The sequence below is a fragment of the Centroberyx gerrardi genome, chromosome 9 (genome assembly GCF_048128805.1).
Source record: "Centroberyx gerrardi isolate f3 chromosome 9, fCenGer3.hap1.cur.20231027, whole genome shotgun sequence".
Taxonomy (NCBI): Eukaryota; Metazoa; Chordata; class Actinopteri; order Beryciformes; family Berycidae; genus Centroberyx; species Centroberyx gerrardi.
In genome coordinates, this window is record NC_136005.1 from 24,951,897 (window position 1) to 24,972,769 (window position 20,873).

The following is a 20,873-nucleotide window of genomic DNA, read 5'->3' on the forward strand; positions in this document are numbered from 1 at the left end:
TCTACTTCATTCACAAATTAATCATTCTGCCCTTTCATTTACTACTTATTATCCAATCAGTTTAAATATCAAGAAAGCAGCATGCCTTCGGTTTGCTTAAGCTCCAGCATTTCCACACCTTCTCTCACACCCATTTGGGCGCAGCCTTTATAACCTCAGTTAGCTGTTTCTGTATGTCGCTGCTGATCTGCACCCCACCACCACTTGCATACCCCCCCACCCCTTGTGGGGTTATGGGGTTCTTCTCTCTGTAACTGGGCAATAGCTTCAGATGGAGTGTACGCCCAAATTTTGATCAATGCTTTGATTCATTTAAGTTTCTGAATTCATGAACCTAGTCTCTCTTGATTGACATATCTTTCATCATTCTGACCAAACCGAGATTCCCGATATACACACGATGTGTCTCAGAGTGCCAAGCTGTCCCTGAATCTATCTCCACTACTCTTCTCTCTCTCTGCCCAAATCATGGATGTGATCAGGATAGCCAACAAAAGACGGAAAAATGGAAGAGAAAGCAGGAACGCGTAACATTTTTTTATTAGAAATGAATGGGACTTGTGTCGAAAAACCTGAAACCCTTACACTGACACAAAAATAAAAACCCCATCCTTGACAAATGGAGGTTCTTGTCTAGGCTTCCACGGCGCCCCCTCTGACCTCAGCGCGACTTTTCCCAACCCCACCATGCCTGGCCCTCTTCCTGTGTCTTCCCCTCCTCGCTCTCACATACCAAGCCAGACGTTCACACACCCCCGGCGACGGCCGAGCGTGACCCGGTCATCCTGCGGGGTTGAGAGGAGTTCCTGTTCGCAAGTGTCCCGCAGCTGTCTAGCAGCCTGCCGTGCTGCGCTTGGGCGGTGGGGCTGGGGGCGGGTGGGTGAACCCCGGGCCAAAAGGGGGGAGGGTGGGGAAGGTCAGTGCGGGTGGGTGGGGGGGAGAGATTTGGTCTGTTCACGTTGCGCTGTCTTTACACAACCCTCCCTGGTACACACGAGAGGCGGGGGCACGCAGCACGTGTCGCCCCGACTCATACAGGACGCTTTGTGATGAGAGTGAGACGGGCGAGGAACAGACAGCCTGACGAATACAAGAGGAAAGAGGAGGAAAAGAATATCTGACTGTACTGATTTCATGCTAATATACTTACACTATTCCATTATTTCGTAGCCTGGTTTTGTGTGGACACATGTAAATGTTATTAAGCTCCTACTCCAATTGTGAGAAACTGGGTTAAGATGCCTGGCTTTCTCCAATATTAAACTGTTAACTGTGGAAGGTAAATATCTTATTCCTCTCACTTTTGGTTTTCACTGTCTGCACACACCCCGACTCACTCCGACTCTGTACATTTTGACGCCAACAACAAACATGGCGGCTATTACTATTATTATTGGAATGATAATTTCTTTCTCCTGTACTGGAAGTAACCTATATTGCTCAGTCAAAGAGGGAAGGCAGGTTGAGTCATAGCAACAGGGATACTCAGCCGGGTTACTCTGTGCATGTATACATAGCCACTGCAATACCCAGTATATGAAAATGGATGAGAGAGACAGCAGATGAGAGGCAGGGACACTGCAGTGGAGCGAATGAGCGTGCCAGACAAGGAGTCAGACAGACAAACAAGCGAGAGGAAGGGCAGGTTAAATGTGGTAGGAATGTGACAGACAGTTGGGGAAGGCATGTTGACCCAGTCCCACATGTAACTGGCGGGCTTCAGGTCCTCCCCCCCGCCCCTCTCCTCCTCCATTTCCCCCTTCACACGCGGATGTCAACCCCCCCGACGGAAACCAGGTCGGTTCCGTGAAGGAAGTCATATAAGAGCAGGGGAGGAGGAGGATGGCGGGGAATCCGCATCTGCGGCCCGTCTAGTCAAAACAAGGCTTCTGTGCTGTCTGGTGTTACTTTGGGGCCGACTCGGTGAGGCATGACCGGAAAGGGGCCCGCACGGACACATAAACTCAGAGGACTGGGCCTAAATATTACGTCTGTAAAAACGTGACCTAAATATTGTGTCTGTGGAGCAGAACTTTCCATCCTGTTTCCAGACTTAAAGTGCCACCTAAGCCTTCTACCCCTGTTATGACAGATTTTACTACTTTTTTACGACTATTATTTTCCACAGACACAGTGAGCGTAACTTACAGTAACTAACTACTGCTGACAGTAGTGTACCATTATAAGACTCTAATTGTAAGACTGGTACTTCCAAAGAGGTTAAGTGCTGTACTTTAAATCATTCTGTCATCACAGCATTTGAACAGTACTGATAAAAGGGGTCAGGTTTAGCCGGATTTTAACTGAAGCTTATTCAATCAGGCTAGATCGACCATCTCTCCTGGGTTCGCTTGTTCTGAACTTTAGTCTTATCTCTCCAAAAATGGTGGCAGAAGATAGAAAAAGTGAGGGTGGCAGATCAGGAGGGGATTCTGCTTAAAGGCAATTAACTTTGACTTCGCTGGCAGAGCGACAGAGAGACAGCCACCACAACCTGAGGTACAGGATAGAAATGGTGAGAGAGAGTCACCCAACTGCATCAGGCTACTGATAAACACTTTCAAATGCCTGGAGGGGAGCCAGAGCAGTATGAACAAAGTGCAAAAAGTAACACAACTTTTGCCTACGACAGTCATCTTCTGTCATTAGAATCTATCTATTTTTTCTGTATGGATGCAGGCTTAAAAATCACTATTTTTTAAATCTATTGTCTATTGTTACATTGTTCACTTTGAATTAAAGACATATTTCACTTTAGGACACCATTTTCATTTTCGAGGCTCATCTCAACATGATTCCACAAATATCCAACCTATGACATTAGCATTATCTGCCCCCCGGATGCTTATCAATTATTGCAAATGGGTAAAAATACCTCTATGTTTGTATTAGAATGAAGTATGATGTTCAGTCTAACAGAAGCAAAATGAAGCAATCAAACAGTTAACCAGTGGAGCCAATACTGGTGTCTGGCTGTAAATACATCCACATGCAGATATACAATCCAAAAACTACAAATGTTATGCTGAGGCAAAAAATAAATAGGAAGACTGGGCTTAGATCAGCACTCCTGTTCTGAAAGTCTTTATGCATACCTAGCACTCCTACTCCGAGACGCTTGAGGCCCTGATACTGAAGCAATCACAAGGGATCACCTGTACTGTATTGGCCTCAGTAAAACTAACCATAAGTCTGCTGAGCCAAGACTATCACGACTTTCTAACTCTTTCAATTATGCTCTTGCTGCCCTTCATTCCACCTACCAGCTCAGATATACAGTAGAGTGCATTGCAATGGCAAATTGGGAAGTTATCTGTGTTTAAGTCAAAGAAAGGTAAGGGCCTCTGAGAGGAAAACTCCTTTTGTGCTTTATCCAAAGCTATTAAGGGCCTCTAAATGGAGCTCAACTCAATGGTTTTTAATGTTCAATAATTGGCCTATGGTGGCTTTAATAGTTTGCCTTAATTTGACTGATAGCCAGTGTCTGCTGCAAGGTTCTGCCTTCCATCTAACTATGTATTTTCTTATCTGGGTCAGGGTCACAGTAGCAACAGCAGGCAGAGCAGCCTAGACATCCTTTTCCCCTCCAGATCCTCCTGGGGAAGCCAACGTGCTCCCAGGCATGCTGGGAGATGACATCCCTGCAGCATGTCCTGGGTCTACCTCCCAGTCGGGTGAGACTGGAACCACTTTAGCTGGCTCCTCTGAATGCGGAGGAGCAGCAGATCGACTCTGAGGTCCTCATTACTGAGCTCTGCACCCTGTCACGGACAGTGAGCCCAGCCACTCTGCAGAGAAACCTCATTTCGGCCACTTGTATCCGCGATCTCATTGTTTCAGTCACTACCCAAAGCTTTGCAACCATAGGTGAGAGAGAGAGAACGAAGACTGACTGGTAAATTGAGAGCGCTGCTTTGTGGCTCAGCTCTCTCTTTAGCATCACGGTCCCATGCAATCCCTGCATTACTGCAGCTGCTGCACCTAACCACCCAATCTCCCAGACTCACAGTCCCTTGACCCTAACTTGTGATTAACACCCCAAGATACCTGAACTCCTGCACATGAGGCAGCTGCTCTCTCCCCATCTGAATAGGACAGGCCACCTTTTTCCAGGAGAGAACCATGGTCTCAGATTCGGAGGTGCTCACCCTCATCCCGAGCATTTGACACTCAGAACCACCTCTATGTCTGTTGTTAATGGCAAGGTTTGCAAGGTCAATCAGAGCAAATAAAAACAGTTTTGAGCCTTTCAAAAAAACATGTTTGAACAGCACAAGGAATGTCAGCAGATCAAAACCTGCTATAGCGTATCTACAGTTAATAGTGATGGGACTTTGCCAAAGGGGTTTTCAAAGCGTACAAATATTCAATACTATGCTAATTGAGTTGTAATTCACAGAGTCCATCAAAATAGATCAATAAAGCCTCAGAAAAAGAAATCTATGGATGAAGGACTGCTGCTCAATATAACAGCTTGAAAATGACTTAATGAAGATGCTTAGAAACAGCCGTGCAACTCAGACACTTCTGAGTACGAATGGTATGCCACACTAACAATGAAACCCATTGTAAACTCATCCACACCAGATCTGCACTACACTTCCTTCCTTCCTGCAAATCTGAATACTTAAGTACTTTTATTAAGATCAGCACATTAACGGGCTGCTTGATTCACCCGTTCAAATTTTGGATAATTTAGTTAGACAGTGAATGTTAGCCTGTCTGCACTGGGAGGAAAGTCTCATAATATCCACAAATTATGAAAGCAGCCAAAACTTATCTCTGTGATTACTCTTTTTCTTAAGATGAAGCAAATGTAATAAATTAGTAAACTTGCAGGTTTTTTGTTTTTTAGTCTTAATGCGGAATTGATAGGAGATGAGTCCAAAAATACTGAAAACACATACAAAATACCTTCCCTTGTTTGCCCTACATGTTTCCCTATAGGCAGTTTTCTAATTTCCACACTAATGATTAAGGTCAGGAGAGGTGACAGGGAAACTAAAGCCTATTCAGCACTAAAGGCCAACTTCCTCAGTGCGGTTGTCAAGTGAGGCATGCTATCAAAGCCCCATGCACAAAGACACATATCAACTGCCATTTGCAATACATGTTTAATTTACAACCGTTAGATAACTTCTTGCCCAGAATTTCAATACCTTATGCCATTTGCAGATAAGGAAATAAGGAAATATTAATAAAGAAGTCCATTGTAATATGACGTAATATGAGTCATTTTTATTATCAGCCTAAAATCTCTGAGTACATCAAAACTGGCAGCACAAAAAGGCCATTTGAAATGTGTTGGACAGAAATTCAAAGTTCTAACCAAACAATTGTCATTGCATAACCAGTGGCTGACACTGACTGTTGGTCAGTGCCCGAGTTATGTAATTACATTGCACAAGGTCTGTGTAATTACAGACAAGCATACGCTGTCAAATGAAAACCTCATAACTCCTATTTTAGTGGTTTTGTTTTTTACTTGAATTGAAAGTGTGCACGATCATTAATGTGCTGAGTAGGTTTTATGACTTAAGACCCTATAGGGCTCATGGAATACGTTAAAATTTCATAAACGCTTTCCTGTCAGTCTGAGTTTCTCCCTTAATTCTGAAAAGGCTGACATTTTGGAAATACTTTGGTGTCTCAGCTGAATGCAGCAATACTAAAGCATAAAATATCAATCAGGCTTACTTGTGCAGTTTTTGAAAACAATCTCATCCAAACATTTTTCCATTATGATTTCTCGATGGGTTCACAGCGAACGACAGACTAAAGGTCAGCTGACTTTATCTGCAGCTCTGGCTCCACCTTAGTCAGCAAACAGTTACAGCTCGCTTTGGTTAAATGGTAAACTAATGCTTATTTTGGAGAAGTTGTTGGTGTGTTTTGAGACAATGCTGTAGTCTGCAGTGCACAATAATGTGTTCCATTTAGACAAGCATTTCCTCTAATAGAAAAGGCTTTTAAGCCACAGCCTAATGGATAGGATATTCCTGTAACCTCTGGAAATATTTCATAACTTACTCCATCTAGTCTTATATTGTTCAATAATGAGCAACTTTACAATGCATATATTCAATTATAAAGAGCGATGGCCTCATCCTGTGAATGCGGAGAGGTAGGATGATCAAATGCTGTGAACAAATTAATCTCCCCTCCAGTGACTTCACAAACAAGATTTTCAAACAATCCTTGCAATTTGAAAAAAATAGCAGTAACAAATGATTCCTACCAAGAGAGATAAGCACAGCTCTTTATGCCCACATCAGTTCCCCTGCAGTATACTTGAACCTTATCTGAGTTAAATATTTCTAGTATTCATTCACAACAAAGGTCTCAACCCTGACAGTCAATAAATTATTAACATTTCAAAGTCCAGAGTTTCACTGGCAGCACATATAACTGAACCAGACTAGTATAAACTAATCTGTTTTTAATATTTTATTCCCAATTCAACATTAGAAAATGTACTCAATTGCCTCTAACCTTGATCATGTCTGTGTGAGTCTAAACTGACTTCCAAAAGTCAACTAATCTGGCAAGTTGAGCAGGGGCGCAGTGACAAGCCCCTCATGTATAAATGAAACTGACTGAAGCTAGCCTCATACATCTTAGCAGTAAATTGGGAGCCACAAATGAGGGACTGAGAGGGCTGAAAATATAGGAATCAAGGCAGAAAAAACAGACTGGGCTCTGACCAACCATGTAGTAGATAGAAAAGCCATTCCTTGTGGTTCATTAATCTTTTAGGTTAGAAAACAGACTCATCCAATTAAAGTCACCCTGGATGTTTGTCGATTCTTCAGAATCAATCTTGACTGTCCTGAGTCTCTGCGTAATTCTGAGCTAATAACACAGCATTAACATGCAGTGTTGCGCTGTAAGCCTCATCTACATGCAAGTCTGTCGAAAAGTCAGAGGTAATTATGTGATGGAAATTAACCCCCGGCACTCAATCAACAGAGAATGGGAGATGTTGATTATTTCAACACAGAGGCGTCTGAAGCTAAGACATGAAGCTAGAGCCTTCTAACACAGCGGTATAATTGTGACTGGTGAAGCAAACAGTTTGGCTGAACCTCGGGGGAGAAAAAGCATTCGTCAAGCCTAAGGGGAGGTCATTGATCACACAACTGTAGTTCACTTATTCACCTTCACCACAGCGGGATTTATTCCAAGGGGGCTGATGAGAAGGAAAATTGTTGTTTTCCCTTAGACTTTCCATCAAATCTCAGGTAAAAGAGGATGCACCTAATGTAAGTAACATTTAACTTCAAGTGAATTATGAGGCATCGTTGGCGCTTTGTAAGTGTATGCACTATTCTTACATTATAACATTAGAAAACGACATGTATGCCGATGCTTTATGGCATGCAGTATGATACATTCCACACCAGGGAAGCACAGCGAAGCGATCTGACTGGTCATACGTGTTACAGGCTGGAACACGTCTGACCCGCTTATTTGTTGCTATGCCAGTTCTTGTGGTAACTAGTGAGCTAGTTATCAAAGTTTGAAGAAAACTTTTCAGACCGCACAAGCTTTGGTAATAATTGTATAAAAGCCATAACACCCATGAGGATGTTCTTTACACTGACTATAGGCACTGTGGTGATGCTGACAGTATTTGGCTACATCTTGTACCTACTTAAGGTGCAAATGTTAGGATGATGAGACTAGAGGAAAATTATGAAAAATGCACTCCTCTCTCCATGCAAGTAGAAACATTTATTAGTTCAACAGTGTGCATCAGGGTGTTGACAACCACTATTGACAAGGAAATTACCATCCCTATTCATCCACCCTCAAATTACCCCATAACCTAAGCTGTAGAACAAAGCATTTATGCCCTCTTCACTGTAAACATAGCCATTCTGTTGATTTTCCACAATGCATCCTGCTGGACAGGGCACTTCAACTCAAATGAAGACAATGAAGCTTTGTTTCACTGAAAATTATAACTAGTTTTGAATAAAACGATCCAATACCGCTGCTGCATACCTTGCAATTTTAAGCTGAGATAATAAAATGTCACATGCATTTTCCAAATCCAACTGTGATCTCAGTCAATTTTAACACTCTTGTTTTTGCAAATGTATTGCTCATGTTCTGCACAGACTTTGCCATTTTTAAATGTCATGACAGTCGTCAGACATTTCCCATGAGCAGAATTTGGGTCCAAACCAAACCACTGGTAATGCTTTATGAAATATCAAAAAAATTCAAATCTGAGAAAAGGCTTCAGCAGCGTCATGATGATATGTCCATATTTGTATGCAAATGTATATTGCGCCACTTGCCATAAATGAAAACTGTCTGTGCTGGGTGAAGGTAGCAGCACAAAGCTTTGCAATCAATATCTTTGCCACTGGTGAGGCTGAGGACCATTAGCACCAGTGAGCCGAGCAAAGTGACTCTGATGTGAAATGACAGGGGCTTTCACAGAAGCCGTCCTACCATCTCTCTCATTGTCATTCACACACACACACACAGTGCAGCTACCCTCACTAGGCAACCAAAACTGAGCGCACACATACCATTGTTTTGTTTTCAAAATCCTCTTGATTCATTGATACATCCAGTTTTTTTTTTCTGGACAGTTAGGTTCATGAAGTCTATCAGTTCATAAAGTATGTCTTAATAATAAAAAAAAATCACATGATTTATTGGCAAGGATATACTACAATAAAAAGTAGATCTTGCCATGCATCCTATTCAGGCAATTTCTGTGCGATTGGGTGCTGATCTACTTTTAAAAAAATCATCCCATTAAGTCTTATGACAACCAACATTCAGTATGAAGTGACAGCTGACAATAGGCTACATTACCAAGATACATTAGCTGTGAAATACAGAAAAATCAAATCTTTAAACTGATGCCCTGCTATGGAAAATGCATGGTGCAGCACAAGTCCAGGACACAAAGGGCATTGACACACATCGTGATTTAGGCTTCTTCCATCTATTGACTACTGGTCGTCTTTCATAGGGCGTTGCCTGATGCCTAATCACCATATCCCTTTGTATAGGCTGGCGCACGGTTACATTGTGGTTACATTGTGATCTCGGTATGGCACAGATGGTGACATTTACAGCCTATCAGGCATGTAGTGGAGGGTAAACCCGCCTAAAACTCAGTTTACACACCTCTTTTATTTGCAGAATAGAGATGACTTATCTTTTTAGGACTGGCATAGGAACGCTGATTAAATATAGCTTATTAGTGTGCATTATTGTTAGAAGTATTAATGTAGCCTAATGTAGCTTTTCTGAACACACAATTGATTTCTGTTTATGTTGGTGGTTGTGAGATGACAATAATGATCCCCGACTGGAGGTCAGATAGTTAGGCTACTATTTACCACTAAAACATCCCTGCAGCTTGTTTATCCCATGCCGAAATGAGCAGGACGGGCAGCAAACCATTGGGGGACTTAACTAGCCTGCACACTTAACAAATCAAACTTTTTTTTATTATTATTTTCGGTGTATTGAGTCATGCTGTGAAACATATGTTGACACTTTCCCCTACCTCTCTCCTCCTGCTCTCTGCCCCGGGTCTGGTAATGAGCGCCGTGTCACCGCAGACCACGGCCGCGTCCTCCACGAACACGCAGTCCGGGAGCGCCTCGTCCGCGGGGAGCTCGACCACCTCCAGCCCGAGTCTCCTCCTCAGGACCTCGACGTACGCCTCATGCTCCCTCCGCGCCTTGGCCACGTCCACCTCCGACTGGCTGCTCCTCAGCGCCTCTTTGGCCAGGGACGTGGGGATACCCCGGACGACGGCGTGGGTGAAATGACCAAAACCTGCCATTAAGCCAGCCATGTTTTCCTTCCCGTAGTTGGCAACCTCAAATCTGGAAAATAGCCTAAATACAAAGAAGAAGAAAAAAAAAAGAAAAGAAAAAAAAAACCTGGGAGAGAACCCAGCGAATGAATGAGAGGAAATACTATCAGTTAACCCGATACTGGCCGGCTGGCTTGTTTGTTTGTTTTCCCTCACTTTGTTGGGGGGTTTTATTCTTTATTTACAGTAGCCTGCTAAATAAAGTGTCAGCCCCGCTCCGGTCTCCAGGCGAGCGACAGCGCTTCGGTGACGCGCACCGACCATCACGTGTACGAGTGTGTCAGCTCCCAGTGAAGCGCTCAGCCCAACAAGTGACAAGTCAGTAATATAGTGAACCTATAGCTCAATGCGTCTCTGCTGTGAGAACGTAACAGCCCAGCGAGCCCGAAAGTCTCACGGTTACTTTCTTTCATAGTTTCTTAACAGCAAGTAACCAAATAGTAAGTTGTCTCCAGCCCTAAAAAAATCACTAGAATATTCCAATATTACTCCTATAATATTCCTATAGGTACTTTGTGTGGGACTCAATAGTGAGTTTAGAGTGACTTTATCATACATAGTGGTATTTTCTATTGTACCACTATAATATCGCTATAGACACTTATTGGTTTGCTGTGATATTTGTATAGTATCCTACAATTTATGATAGGAATACCTTATTCTTAAGGGACAATGGTGCTAGTTTGTATTACTGAAATAAGCACATCTGCAACACCATAGACAGAGCTGAGACCACAGGAACAAAACAATGTTTTATTCACAAAATGAACACACACACCTAGATGCAATTTCAATAAGCCTCTATTCCTGTGCCAAAGGTTTCTGTAAATACATCCTATTTTACTGCTGTGCTGTATGCAGATCTTCAATATATATATATATAAATGTACATAAAGTTAAAGAACAAAGGATGCGTAAAAGAAGATTACTTTGACTTGTCCTATGGAAGATCTTACAGTATGGGGAGTGTGAGAGGACAAGAATGTGAAAGGGAGAGCGGTATATGTGTGTGTGTGTGTGTGTGTGTAGGTACTCCTATTCCCCATGGTGCCATCTAAGGAAGGTTCTGGGCCCGGTGAAGCTGTCTGAATGGATGGAATGTTTCTCTAGACGTCCCAGAAGCACATTCTTCCACCGCGGGACCTCAGTTTGTCTTTTCTTGTTCCAGATTCACTCAATTATCCCCGACTGCTCTAAACATTCCAGAACATTCCAGGAGCCCCACATTCCATTTTCCACTCCAGCCAGGACCCCCCCCCCCCCTTCCCCCCTTTCCCTCGACACCAACACCTGCCCCCACCCAGACTTTTTTCCATCATTCCACATCATGGATGGGTGTCTGGCCCAGAAAACACCCTCTCTTTCTCTCCGTCCCTCTCTCCATGCTGAGGAATTTAGGTTAGTTTAGATGAAGGAAAGCCCTCATATGCGCACCTGGCTGGTACATTCTGCAGCTATAAAAGAAATGAGTGAAAGCAGAGACGCTCCTCCAGCTGTGGATGAAGCTGCACCAAAAGCAGGACCTCTTATTTGTCTGGTATGATCCGACTAATGATGGGATTCTGGACGTCTAAGTGACCCAGACATGCTTTGAGGGTGTAGTCTAGAGCACACCCAACTCAGACAAATTCATGATCCTAACTACCTTTAAAATATACAGATGACTCCACCTCCTTAAAGGAAAAATCTATCCTAAAATACTTTACCACTGTCCAAAAAACAGTTATTGGCGATGTACCTTGCGTTTTTGGGCCCATTTTGTTTTGTTTCAGCTATCTGAAACATCAACGGCAAACGTCAGGTTTTGGTGTCACTCCCTCAGAATCAAAGAGCGAGGGCTTCTTTTTAGAGCCGCCATTTTGCACCGACGTTCAACAATCATACAGAGAGAAATCCATTGCAGAAGAGGCAGAGAGACCAACTTCTCCACCTATAGCAGCCAATAGACCAGAATGCAATGCAGTACAGCATATGTTGAGTTTTGAGTAAGGGACGTGCCAATGTTCACAAACTAGTTGGCTAGCAGCTATATTTAGATGCACCTTTGATTGAAAGCAACAAGTTCACACGGTTCACACCCCTTCTCTGGGGCTTGTCGAAAGGCATTCTGGGAAATGTAGGAAATCACTAACTGAAGTAGAAGTAGACGAGGCAGGCTGAGGGAAAGTGGCTACACCAAAAAGTAAATTACAACACTTCATCACAATAATAACTGTCGCTTCGTCATTATTACTACACTTCAGTTAGAAATGTCTCTTAACGTTTCCACTGAACCTTAGCTGCCGATTACTTTTTGACAAAGATTAAGGAGGTTCCTCTTTTATCATTTTTTGACGGAGCCTTAGATTCTTCAGATTCCTACAGTAAGGGATTGGGATGTGGATGTCAGCCGATCCTATTTCACTAAGATTGATTTGTTCTCTTACTCCCGCTTTCACATACTGTACAAAGCCTTTGGGTGAGGCCAAGCCACATCACTTTGATAAATATCTGGTGGGAGAGAGCTTAAGTAGAGGTTCTGCCTTATATTACAAATGTGGCAGAAGAGGCGAGGCATTTTCTAATTCCATATATCTCCTTCTCCAAAATACAACTGGGCATCCTGTTGACCCAGCAGGTTTAGCACATACCATGTGCTCGTGATATCATGGGTTGAAGTTCAGCTCACAGCATGTCTTCCCCCCACTCTGACCTATCTTTACTGCCTCTATCCAACATTTTATACTTAAAGCTACAACATGCAAGTTTTCTTGAGTCAGCGAAGTGTACTGCTTCTCCTGCCCTCCTCCCCTCAGGTGGTCAAGTTCACGCCCGGGCACACGTCACTCATCTTGATAAGCTGTCGACCTTGAAACGGCATCTAGCCTAAGGTTGAGGTAACCGACATCTGTAAAGCCCGCAACAGGTGCTGAAGAAGAAGATGCTATTGCAGGGAATCTACAAAAAGAAAGCAATGGCGATATTCAACCGTGTCTTTGAACAGGTCTTGTCTGCCGCATGTTTAGCTTCTCTATTCCTTCTTTTCTTACTGCATTCCACCACTGTTGTTGTTGCGATAACTTCCCAGTGTTGTGGCCGCTAGTCTCACCTTGATAGCCACAACTCAGCTCAGCGCTGGCCCCGCCCACAGCAAATGGTATATGCCACAAAACATCAATGCCGGAAATGAGGAGAGTATGCTGTAACAAGTTTATGAGTTGATCATCCTCAATCAAGGTCTACTCATTCAATTAGGTCAAGACAACAAAGACAAAACAATCAGCAAAAGTTCAAATGCCACGCATGGGGTCAAGGCTGGGACTGATTCAGAAATCCAACCAGTATTCCAAAGAAAGCACAACGCATGTGAACGGACGGTCTTGAGTTCTGCATCAACATGTTTACTTCCTCAAACCTTGACTCAACATTTTAATAGTCGGCCTCGTCCTCGCTCCTGCGCACGCGAAAACGACCCATAACTCAGCGGGCTTCCTGGTGTCCCATGAGCTGACAGAGAGAGGAAGCGCAGCTCGTACACACCGCATACCAGTTATGACATTTATCTTGAATATACTACAATGGAATCTGTTGTTTAAACACACTGAGCTGTCCTGTTCTGTTCCATCTGTCGCTTGGACATGAATGGGAAAGGGGAGGGCTGCTTCGTCACAGACATCCTGAGAACTTCCTGAGTCTGTGGCCCGCTGTCTCTTCCACTACGGGTTGCAGGACTGTTTCTGGTGGGATCTGACAATAGGTTTCCATTACGCTGGGTCCCAAGACAGCACGCAATTTCTCAAAATTTGGTGAACACTGAAATCGCCTAAGCACATACAGGGCTAAGGAGCCATGGGAATAATGTAATGATCATTTCTGTAAAGGAGTGCCCCCCTCCCTTCATTTTATGGGGCAAAGACGTGTGTTTGAGTGTGTATATGTGTGTGTGTGTGTGAGGGATGGAGGTTCTCAGACAGTCTTAGTGGAAACTATTATGCCAGCGCAATTACTACATGGAGACGCATGTCCAGCTTTTGGAATGTTTCCTGAACTGAATGGGTAATTATGGAATGAAGATTATTGCATGTTATTCTCCATTGACGTACAATGACAACACTGTTTCCTATAACACACGGGCGGATGCACACATGCAGCCAGACACATACACACATACAGTATACACACACACAAGCAAATGTGCACACACCCAGGCATGCAGACACACACAAACACACACACACACACACACACACACACACACACTTGAAAATGAGAGAGTTCAGCACAACACAGCAGTGGACAATCAAATAGAACATGACATGGGTCCTATTAATCTATTGAAATCAGGCTCATGTAGTGTATTACAATATTTTGACATTCACAGGAGCAACTGGAAACACACAGCTGCCTTTTCAATATAATATAATGCAATAGTGCTTGAAAACACACACAAGAGTGGAATTAACAAAAGAGCACAATGCACATGTGCAGCACACACAGACACACCCCCAACCCAAACACACATATATACACACACACACACACTGACACACCCCCAACCCAAACACACACACGTAATTTCTGTATCCGTTCATAAACCTGGACCACGATGTCAAATCACTCCTAGACAGAACAATGCTCATAATCTGAATCTGACCGATGAATACAAATTTTGTTCCATATCTGATTGCCATCTGGTTAGGCTATCGATCACTGTCCCCAGACCAAATAAGCAACATTGGACATATCATTAACAGTATCCTTTACACATCACCATCTAGTGTCTTGAACTGGAAGTCCGAAAATATGTCCATAAATGACAACCTAAGCCTAATCAGACAGTCCGCAAGGAGAAACCTGCTGTAGGTTATAAAGGCGTCAATATTCAGTGTCAACACTCGGAGTTTTATCCGCCTACAGAGCGACCATAACGAAACATTCACTGTAATATCCATATAGGCTAGAGACTTGTACTTTTTCTATGATATTTGTATAGTATAACTCAAAATGTATTTTAGGATTACTATAGTTCATTTTCCCTAAGGGCAACAGGATGATTCAGAGTTTTGCAAGAGTAAACTCCACAGCCCGTCAACATCAGCTGTAACACGCAGAAATATAGTGAAAAGCAAAAGAAATACAAACTCACCGCGCGGAGTGGCTCTCCAGCCGTCTTGACATTGCTCTGTGCTTGTCTTGTTGGCTATATCGTCATGTTAAGTCTAGACTACTAAGTTACAGGGGAGAGGTAGTCATATGTCCAGTCCTTGTATAAACTTTAAGAAACACAAATAAACAAATTATGAAAGTCTTCTTTTAAAATCAGTCAGCCGCTCATGGCAATAATCGCTTATGCTTCTTTACGCATCTCGGTTTTCTTTGGTCAAAACTGAGGCTTCAACAATCGGAATACATTTCAAAACTTCGGTGGAATGGGACTTATTGGAGACCCCTGATGTAAAAAGTAGACAAAGACCAAGTATTTTTCTCCCCCCCACAAAACCAACATCTCTTGTGGAAAATTGGATCACTACTACTAGACCCACGTTTTTTTTTCTCCCCCGAAACGTGATGGACAGATTGCGTGAAAAGTTAAATTAACTCAAGGAATGAATGCAAAGGAATTTCCCTGCATGAAGAACATATTTAACAAGCCTTTAAGCTGTCAGGAATGCTTTGTGGTCGGCTGGCCAAAGGGAGAGAAATATGTTAATAATGTAGGCTACTGCCATACCAAATATGGCAATATTGTTACGTCTGAGCTCTGGTGCGCATCTGGAAACGCTTAGCTCTTCTGAATAAAGGCAATGGAGAGCCAGAAATAGACGCTGTTAAACTTATTTCTACCCACTCCTTTAAGACGCACACACAAAAACCTACAGCTATTTTAAACGTGTGACCACTGTAACACACTGTAAAGCTGTATTTAACTAATTACTTAAACAGCATTGTTAAAATAATGACTAACATGCCTTGACACAAAATCACTGTAATAACCTTATAATATTCCTATAGGGACTTGCACTGTGTCTGTCATACTAAATAGTGAGTTTATAGTTACCTTATCGTACTTTTTTTCTATTGCCTGTGGTATTATTATAGGATTTTATGTATGAGTTTTGAAATAATAGCTGCAATATAGTTTAAGGTTTTTACTGTAACCTAATACATAAAATTATCATAAGATTACAATAGCTCTTATTATAGATGTGGCATCAGTGATGAACAACCAACAGCATATGATAGCCTAATTTAAAAAAAGATCAAAGGCACACACACTTTCATGACACTGAAAACAAGAACATATCAAATTATAGAATGGTTTCTTTGACTTATTTAGTGACAACATGAAATAGGGGAAAAAAAAATTCAGGACAGCATTGTTTCATCCCAGACAAAAAAAAAAATGTTGCAATAAACCATCTAATCTCTGCGACTTCCAAAGTGAAGTCAATTGAACTTGAGTTGATAGATGTGAGAAGTAAGCAGAGGAAAAGAATGAAAGGGGGGTAAAGAAGAAGGGAAAAATGTGAGACGGAAAAGTGTGTTCAGATGGGATCCAGGGGGGAAAAAATCCATTTGAGAGAAAAAAAAAAGAAAGGTTTAGACAGGGTGGAGCTTAGGCCTTGGATGGAAAATGCGCCAAGAAACATTCCTGGCATAGTTTGGGAACAGTTCAGCAGGCAGCCCAGGAACGACGTCAGCTTCCCACTACAGTATATAAGTCCGGAGGTGGCCGGACCTCAGCAGACTGCAACCGCTTTACCAGGAGCTTCAACGCCTTCTCTAAAGGAGCCTCTTATTACTAGAGACTACTACCAAACAAATCAAGAGAGACAGACGACTGACCGAGGAAACAAACTTAAGGATTCCTCCGAAGACAGACTACCTACCTTTCAGAAAATCTAACTGGGAACAGGATTCTTCTTGAATACGCACGAGAAAAAAAATATATCCAAGATGCTGATGCTTACTGTTGTCGCTATCTTCATTGGGAGTTTCAACGTGGTGAGTTATGTCTTCATTGCAGTCTGAAAGGAAAACGTTTCAGCATGCTTATACAGTTTGTTATCCCAACAAGGGGGGAATGAATAGAACCTTCTTTTTTTATTACGGGATGAAGTAGCAGGGAGGGATGCGATAGTTTGGGGATATTAGGATCAGGGTTTGTGTGGCATGACTTGGAAAAGTTTTAGTCTTTAACGAGGGGTTTTCTTGTTGGCTGTACAGGTCCTCTCCTCCTCTTCCTCTTGCCCCGCCGTGTGTGAGTGTCCGCTGGAGATGCCCAAGTGCGCACCCGGTGTGAGCGTCGTCCTGGACGGCTGCGGCTGCTGCAAAGTCTGCGCCAGGCAGCTCAACGAGGACTGCAGCCTGACCGAGCCTTGTGACCACACTAAAGGGCTGGAGTGTAACTTTGGGGCCAGCTTCGCTGCTACCACCCGTGGCATCTGCCGAGGTATGTATAATGACCACCCAGCTCCACATAAGCATGATTCTAAATGTTCCTGAAGTTAGGTTTGGAAAATGAGCGGTGTTTTATTCTGGAGTCAGAGAACCTGTGTGATTTCAACGCTGTGGAATGCAGCTGGGAGGAAACTTAGTCTAACCCTCAAAGCACAGACAGCCCACTGTGGAGAGAAAGTGACTCCTCAGGCAGCCTCAAGAATTTCACAGTTTAACTGATCCTTATCCGGCAGCCATGTGATGTCTTCAGCAGAAGTCTCTGAGCAGAGCAGGAAAGAATAACATTCCTTTCCTCCCTTTTTTTTCTCCTGCTGCAGCCAAGTCAGAGGGCAGACCCTGCGAGTACAACAGCAGGATCTACCAGAATGGAGAGAGCTTCCAGCCCAACTGTAAACACCAGTGCACGTGCATCGATGGGGCGGTGGGATGTGTGCCGCTGTGCCCACAGGAGCTCTCCCTACCCAACCTGGGCTGTGCCAACCCCAGACTGGTCAAGGTGGCAGGCCAGTGCTGCGAAGAGTGGGTGTGCGACGATGGCAAGGAGACCGACATCCTGGAGAAGCTCTTTGGCAAAGACACGCTCACAGACGAGTCGGAGAGAGACCTCACCAACAGGAACGAGCTCGTCGCCATCGTCAAGGGCGGACTCAAGTCTCTACCTGGTAAGAAAGCAGCCGCTCTCTCTGGCAGCCATGTTTTTATTTTCTAGATGTTTTCCATTGGCTCCCTTTGGAAGCCCTTTGAAAATATGCAGCTGTCTATGTTGCTAACGTGATGTTTCCATTTGTTCTTTTTATCACAGCATTCAGAGTGCAGCCTGAGGGCCACATGTTTGACAGACAGAAGTGCATTGTCCAAACCACTCCCTGGTCCCAGTGCTCCAAGACCTGTGGAACAGGCATCTCCACCAGAGTCACCAACAACAACAGCGAGTGCAAGCTGGTCAAAGAGACAAGAATCTGTGAAGTGCGGCCATGCACCCAGTCACCTTATTCCAGTCTGAAGGTAAGCTTGAGCCACCATGACTATAGATGATGGAAGCATGCATGATACCAAAAAACATCACTTCTGGGTCTGCGCACATGACTAAATGTTCCTCTCTCTGTTGTTCCTCCCTCCACAGAAAGGAAAGAAGTGCAGCAGAACCAAGAAGTCCAGCCAGCCAGTCAAGTTCACCTACGCCGGCTGCTCCAGCCTGAAGAAGTACAGGCCCAAGTACTGCGGGGCCTGCGTGGACGGGCGCTGCTGCAGCCCTCACGACACCAGAACCATCCGCGTCAAGTTCCGCTGCGAGGACGGCGAGACCTTCAACAAGAACGTCATGATGATCGAGTCCTGCAAGTGCACCTACAACTGTCCCCATGCCAACGAAGCCTCCTACCCCTTCTACCGCCTCTCCAACGACATCCACAAGTTCAGAGACTGAGTCTGATTGGCTAAGAACGACCAAACCCCTAAGAAAGAGAGCGAGAAAGAGATAAGCAGCAACAATGGCAGCCAATGGCAGACCATTTGACTGCAGGGGTGTAAAATCGACCGCCAATCAACTACCAACTCCTTGTTGTAACTAGATTCCCAAGGAATTGTGGGCTTACATCATGAGGACTTAATGAAGTGCACTGTTTGCTGTGACTACATCAGCATTCTTAAATAAGAATCGCTTCATATTAATGGAGCATCCTAGGTAGCTTCGTTATGGAGCAACATGTAATTAATATTTGTAAATGTATGTTAGTCGTTGATATCAATTCGCTGTGTATATTTTGATCTTTAACATCAGACATGACCCAAACTGTAGACTTGTGTGTGTATATGTGGGTATGCACATGCGCAACTGAATTAGTATACCATCCTGTATCCTAAGAACAAGACACCAAATGGAACCTCTCGACTTGTTTAACAAGTGTGTGGTTTCATTCCTTCCTGACGTGGGCATTAATGTTCATGTTTTGTGGCAGCTATTGAACTCCCTGACTTTATCAAAAAGACAAAGCGAAACATGTCAAAGAATGAATGAATGTTTTTATTATTGTTATTAATATTATTTATCAAAAAAATGTAGCTACTTTATTTGGATATTATGTGTCATACTGGAATAAATTGTAAAATGATTTAATTTTATATGTTACAAATAAAACTGATTTATTTATGAAATATACCACCTGGGTTCATTGTGTTCAATCGACGGTGCCGGACCATGCAAACAATGCACACATGCACAGAGGCAAGGCAGATTATTTAAAGTCATTATTTCCAGTGGAGAAAATCCTTCAGTTATATCATACTGTAGACACAACAGATTCTCAGACAGATATTGTGCAGGGTCAGTCTGTTCTTATATAACACAACCTTGGAGACTCTCTCCTGACTTTCTGTGCTTTGGAATGCCATTCTGAAGCGAGCTAGCTTGCTTTCACTTGATCTGGCTAAGCCATACACTTGACTGATTCTGAGAAAAAAAGAAGAAGAAAAAAAGAGAGATTAAGTCCACGAGTAGCAATGAGTATGGGAGTATGCCAAGAATCTTAAGTGCTGCTCTGAATGGGCTTGGATTAGACACCATGCAACAAGGACAATGACTATTATTGTACACAATGGGTTGTATACAAAGAATGTATCCCCGGGTAAGCTTTTTCACACAGCGGAATAGCAATACCAATTTGACCCAATTCATTAGCAGTTGCCTTTAAAAGTGAATTAGTTGCATTGGCCTCCGATGCCTCTTAAGCTGCAGGGGTCTGCTAAGTAGTTGTAAACAGTCTTGCAAAGTAGGGAGGGCTTATGTCTCCCTTCCATGTTTCAGTTTAGCGGGCATGAAGAAATATTATTATGAAGTAGAAACAGGGGAAGGGCAGGAAACAGGGGTGACATAGTTGTCTCTGTGGTCACTGAAACCTTCAAGTTCTGTTCTCCAGCTACTGAGACGGTGTACTGCTACTGTCACATGAACACCCCCTGACTCCAATTTTGATGTTTCACTTATTTATTTTTACTCAAGCTCAAATCTTTGTGGTGCTTTGTGTGAGTACGTTTTATGACCCCGAGGTCTGTGAAACCCATTCATACCCTATTGTATAATGTGAAAAATGCATGAGTATCAACGTGAAAAGGAGGGAGTTTTCTCTTGTGTTTTTTTTTTTTTCAGATACAAGGATTTCATCTGATGGCAGAAGCATGCAGCTAGTGCAAAATAGCCATGGTTTGAATTGGGGTAGGGAGAGCAGAGCTCAGGGGCAACGACAGGGAAGGGTTTTTTTTGATCCAGGTAGAGGGAGCGGCTCAGGAATGCAGCAGTGGCTCAGAAAGCAGACATCCTGATGGGCGGCAGATGTTGGAAAATATTTCAGAGCAACATGTTCACTTTGGCTGAGAAGCTTTTCTAAATATACACAAACACTCCCAAGTACTCGCTTGTATCCGCAAAAGGCGTTTTATCTGCTCACAAACAAGTATGAAAACTTGTGCATCTGAGACCACAAGGCACCTCTGCACAACTTTCTTGCACGGCTGGTGGAAATAAGACTTAATCGTGTGCGTTTAATAGGAGGTTGAGCAGGACACATTGCCTTTGATTGAGCTG

General features: G+C 43.3%; 2 protein-coding genes across 2 annotated transcripts in view; one reads left to right on the plus strand and one right to left on the minus strand.

Annotated features, from left to right (window-relative positions):
- Positions 1 to 10,015, minus strand: part of ddah1 (dimethylarginine dimethylaminohydrolase 1) — a 59,388-nt gene extending 49,373 nt beyond the window's left edge. Inside the window, exon 1 of the mRNA XM_071925649.2 lies at positions 9,539 to 10,015. Within this exon, the coding sequence (XP_071781750.1) occupies positions 9,539 to 9,832 (294 nt within the window). The 5' untranslated portion in view covers positions 9,833 to 10,015. The remainder of the gene's footprint in view (positions 1 to 9,538) is intronic.
- A 6,558-nt stretch (positions 10,016 to 16,573) lies between these two features.
- ccn1 (cellular communication network factor 1) lies at positions 16,574 to 19,451 on the plus strand. Its single transcript, XM_071925635.2, has 5 exons — positions 16,574 to 16,837; positions 17,060 to 17,285; positions 17,611 to 17,955; positions 18,096 to 18,298; positions 18,417 to 19,451. Exons 1-5 carry the CDS (start codon positions 16,790 to 16,792, stop codon positions 18,717 to 18,719), a joined length of 1,125 nt encoding a protein of 374 aa, XP_071781736.1. The 5' UTR covers positions 16,574 to 16,789; the 3' UTR covers positions 18,720 to 19,451.
- Positions 19,452 to 20,873: the final 1,422 nt, after the last annotated feature.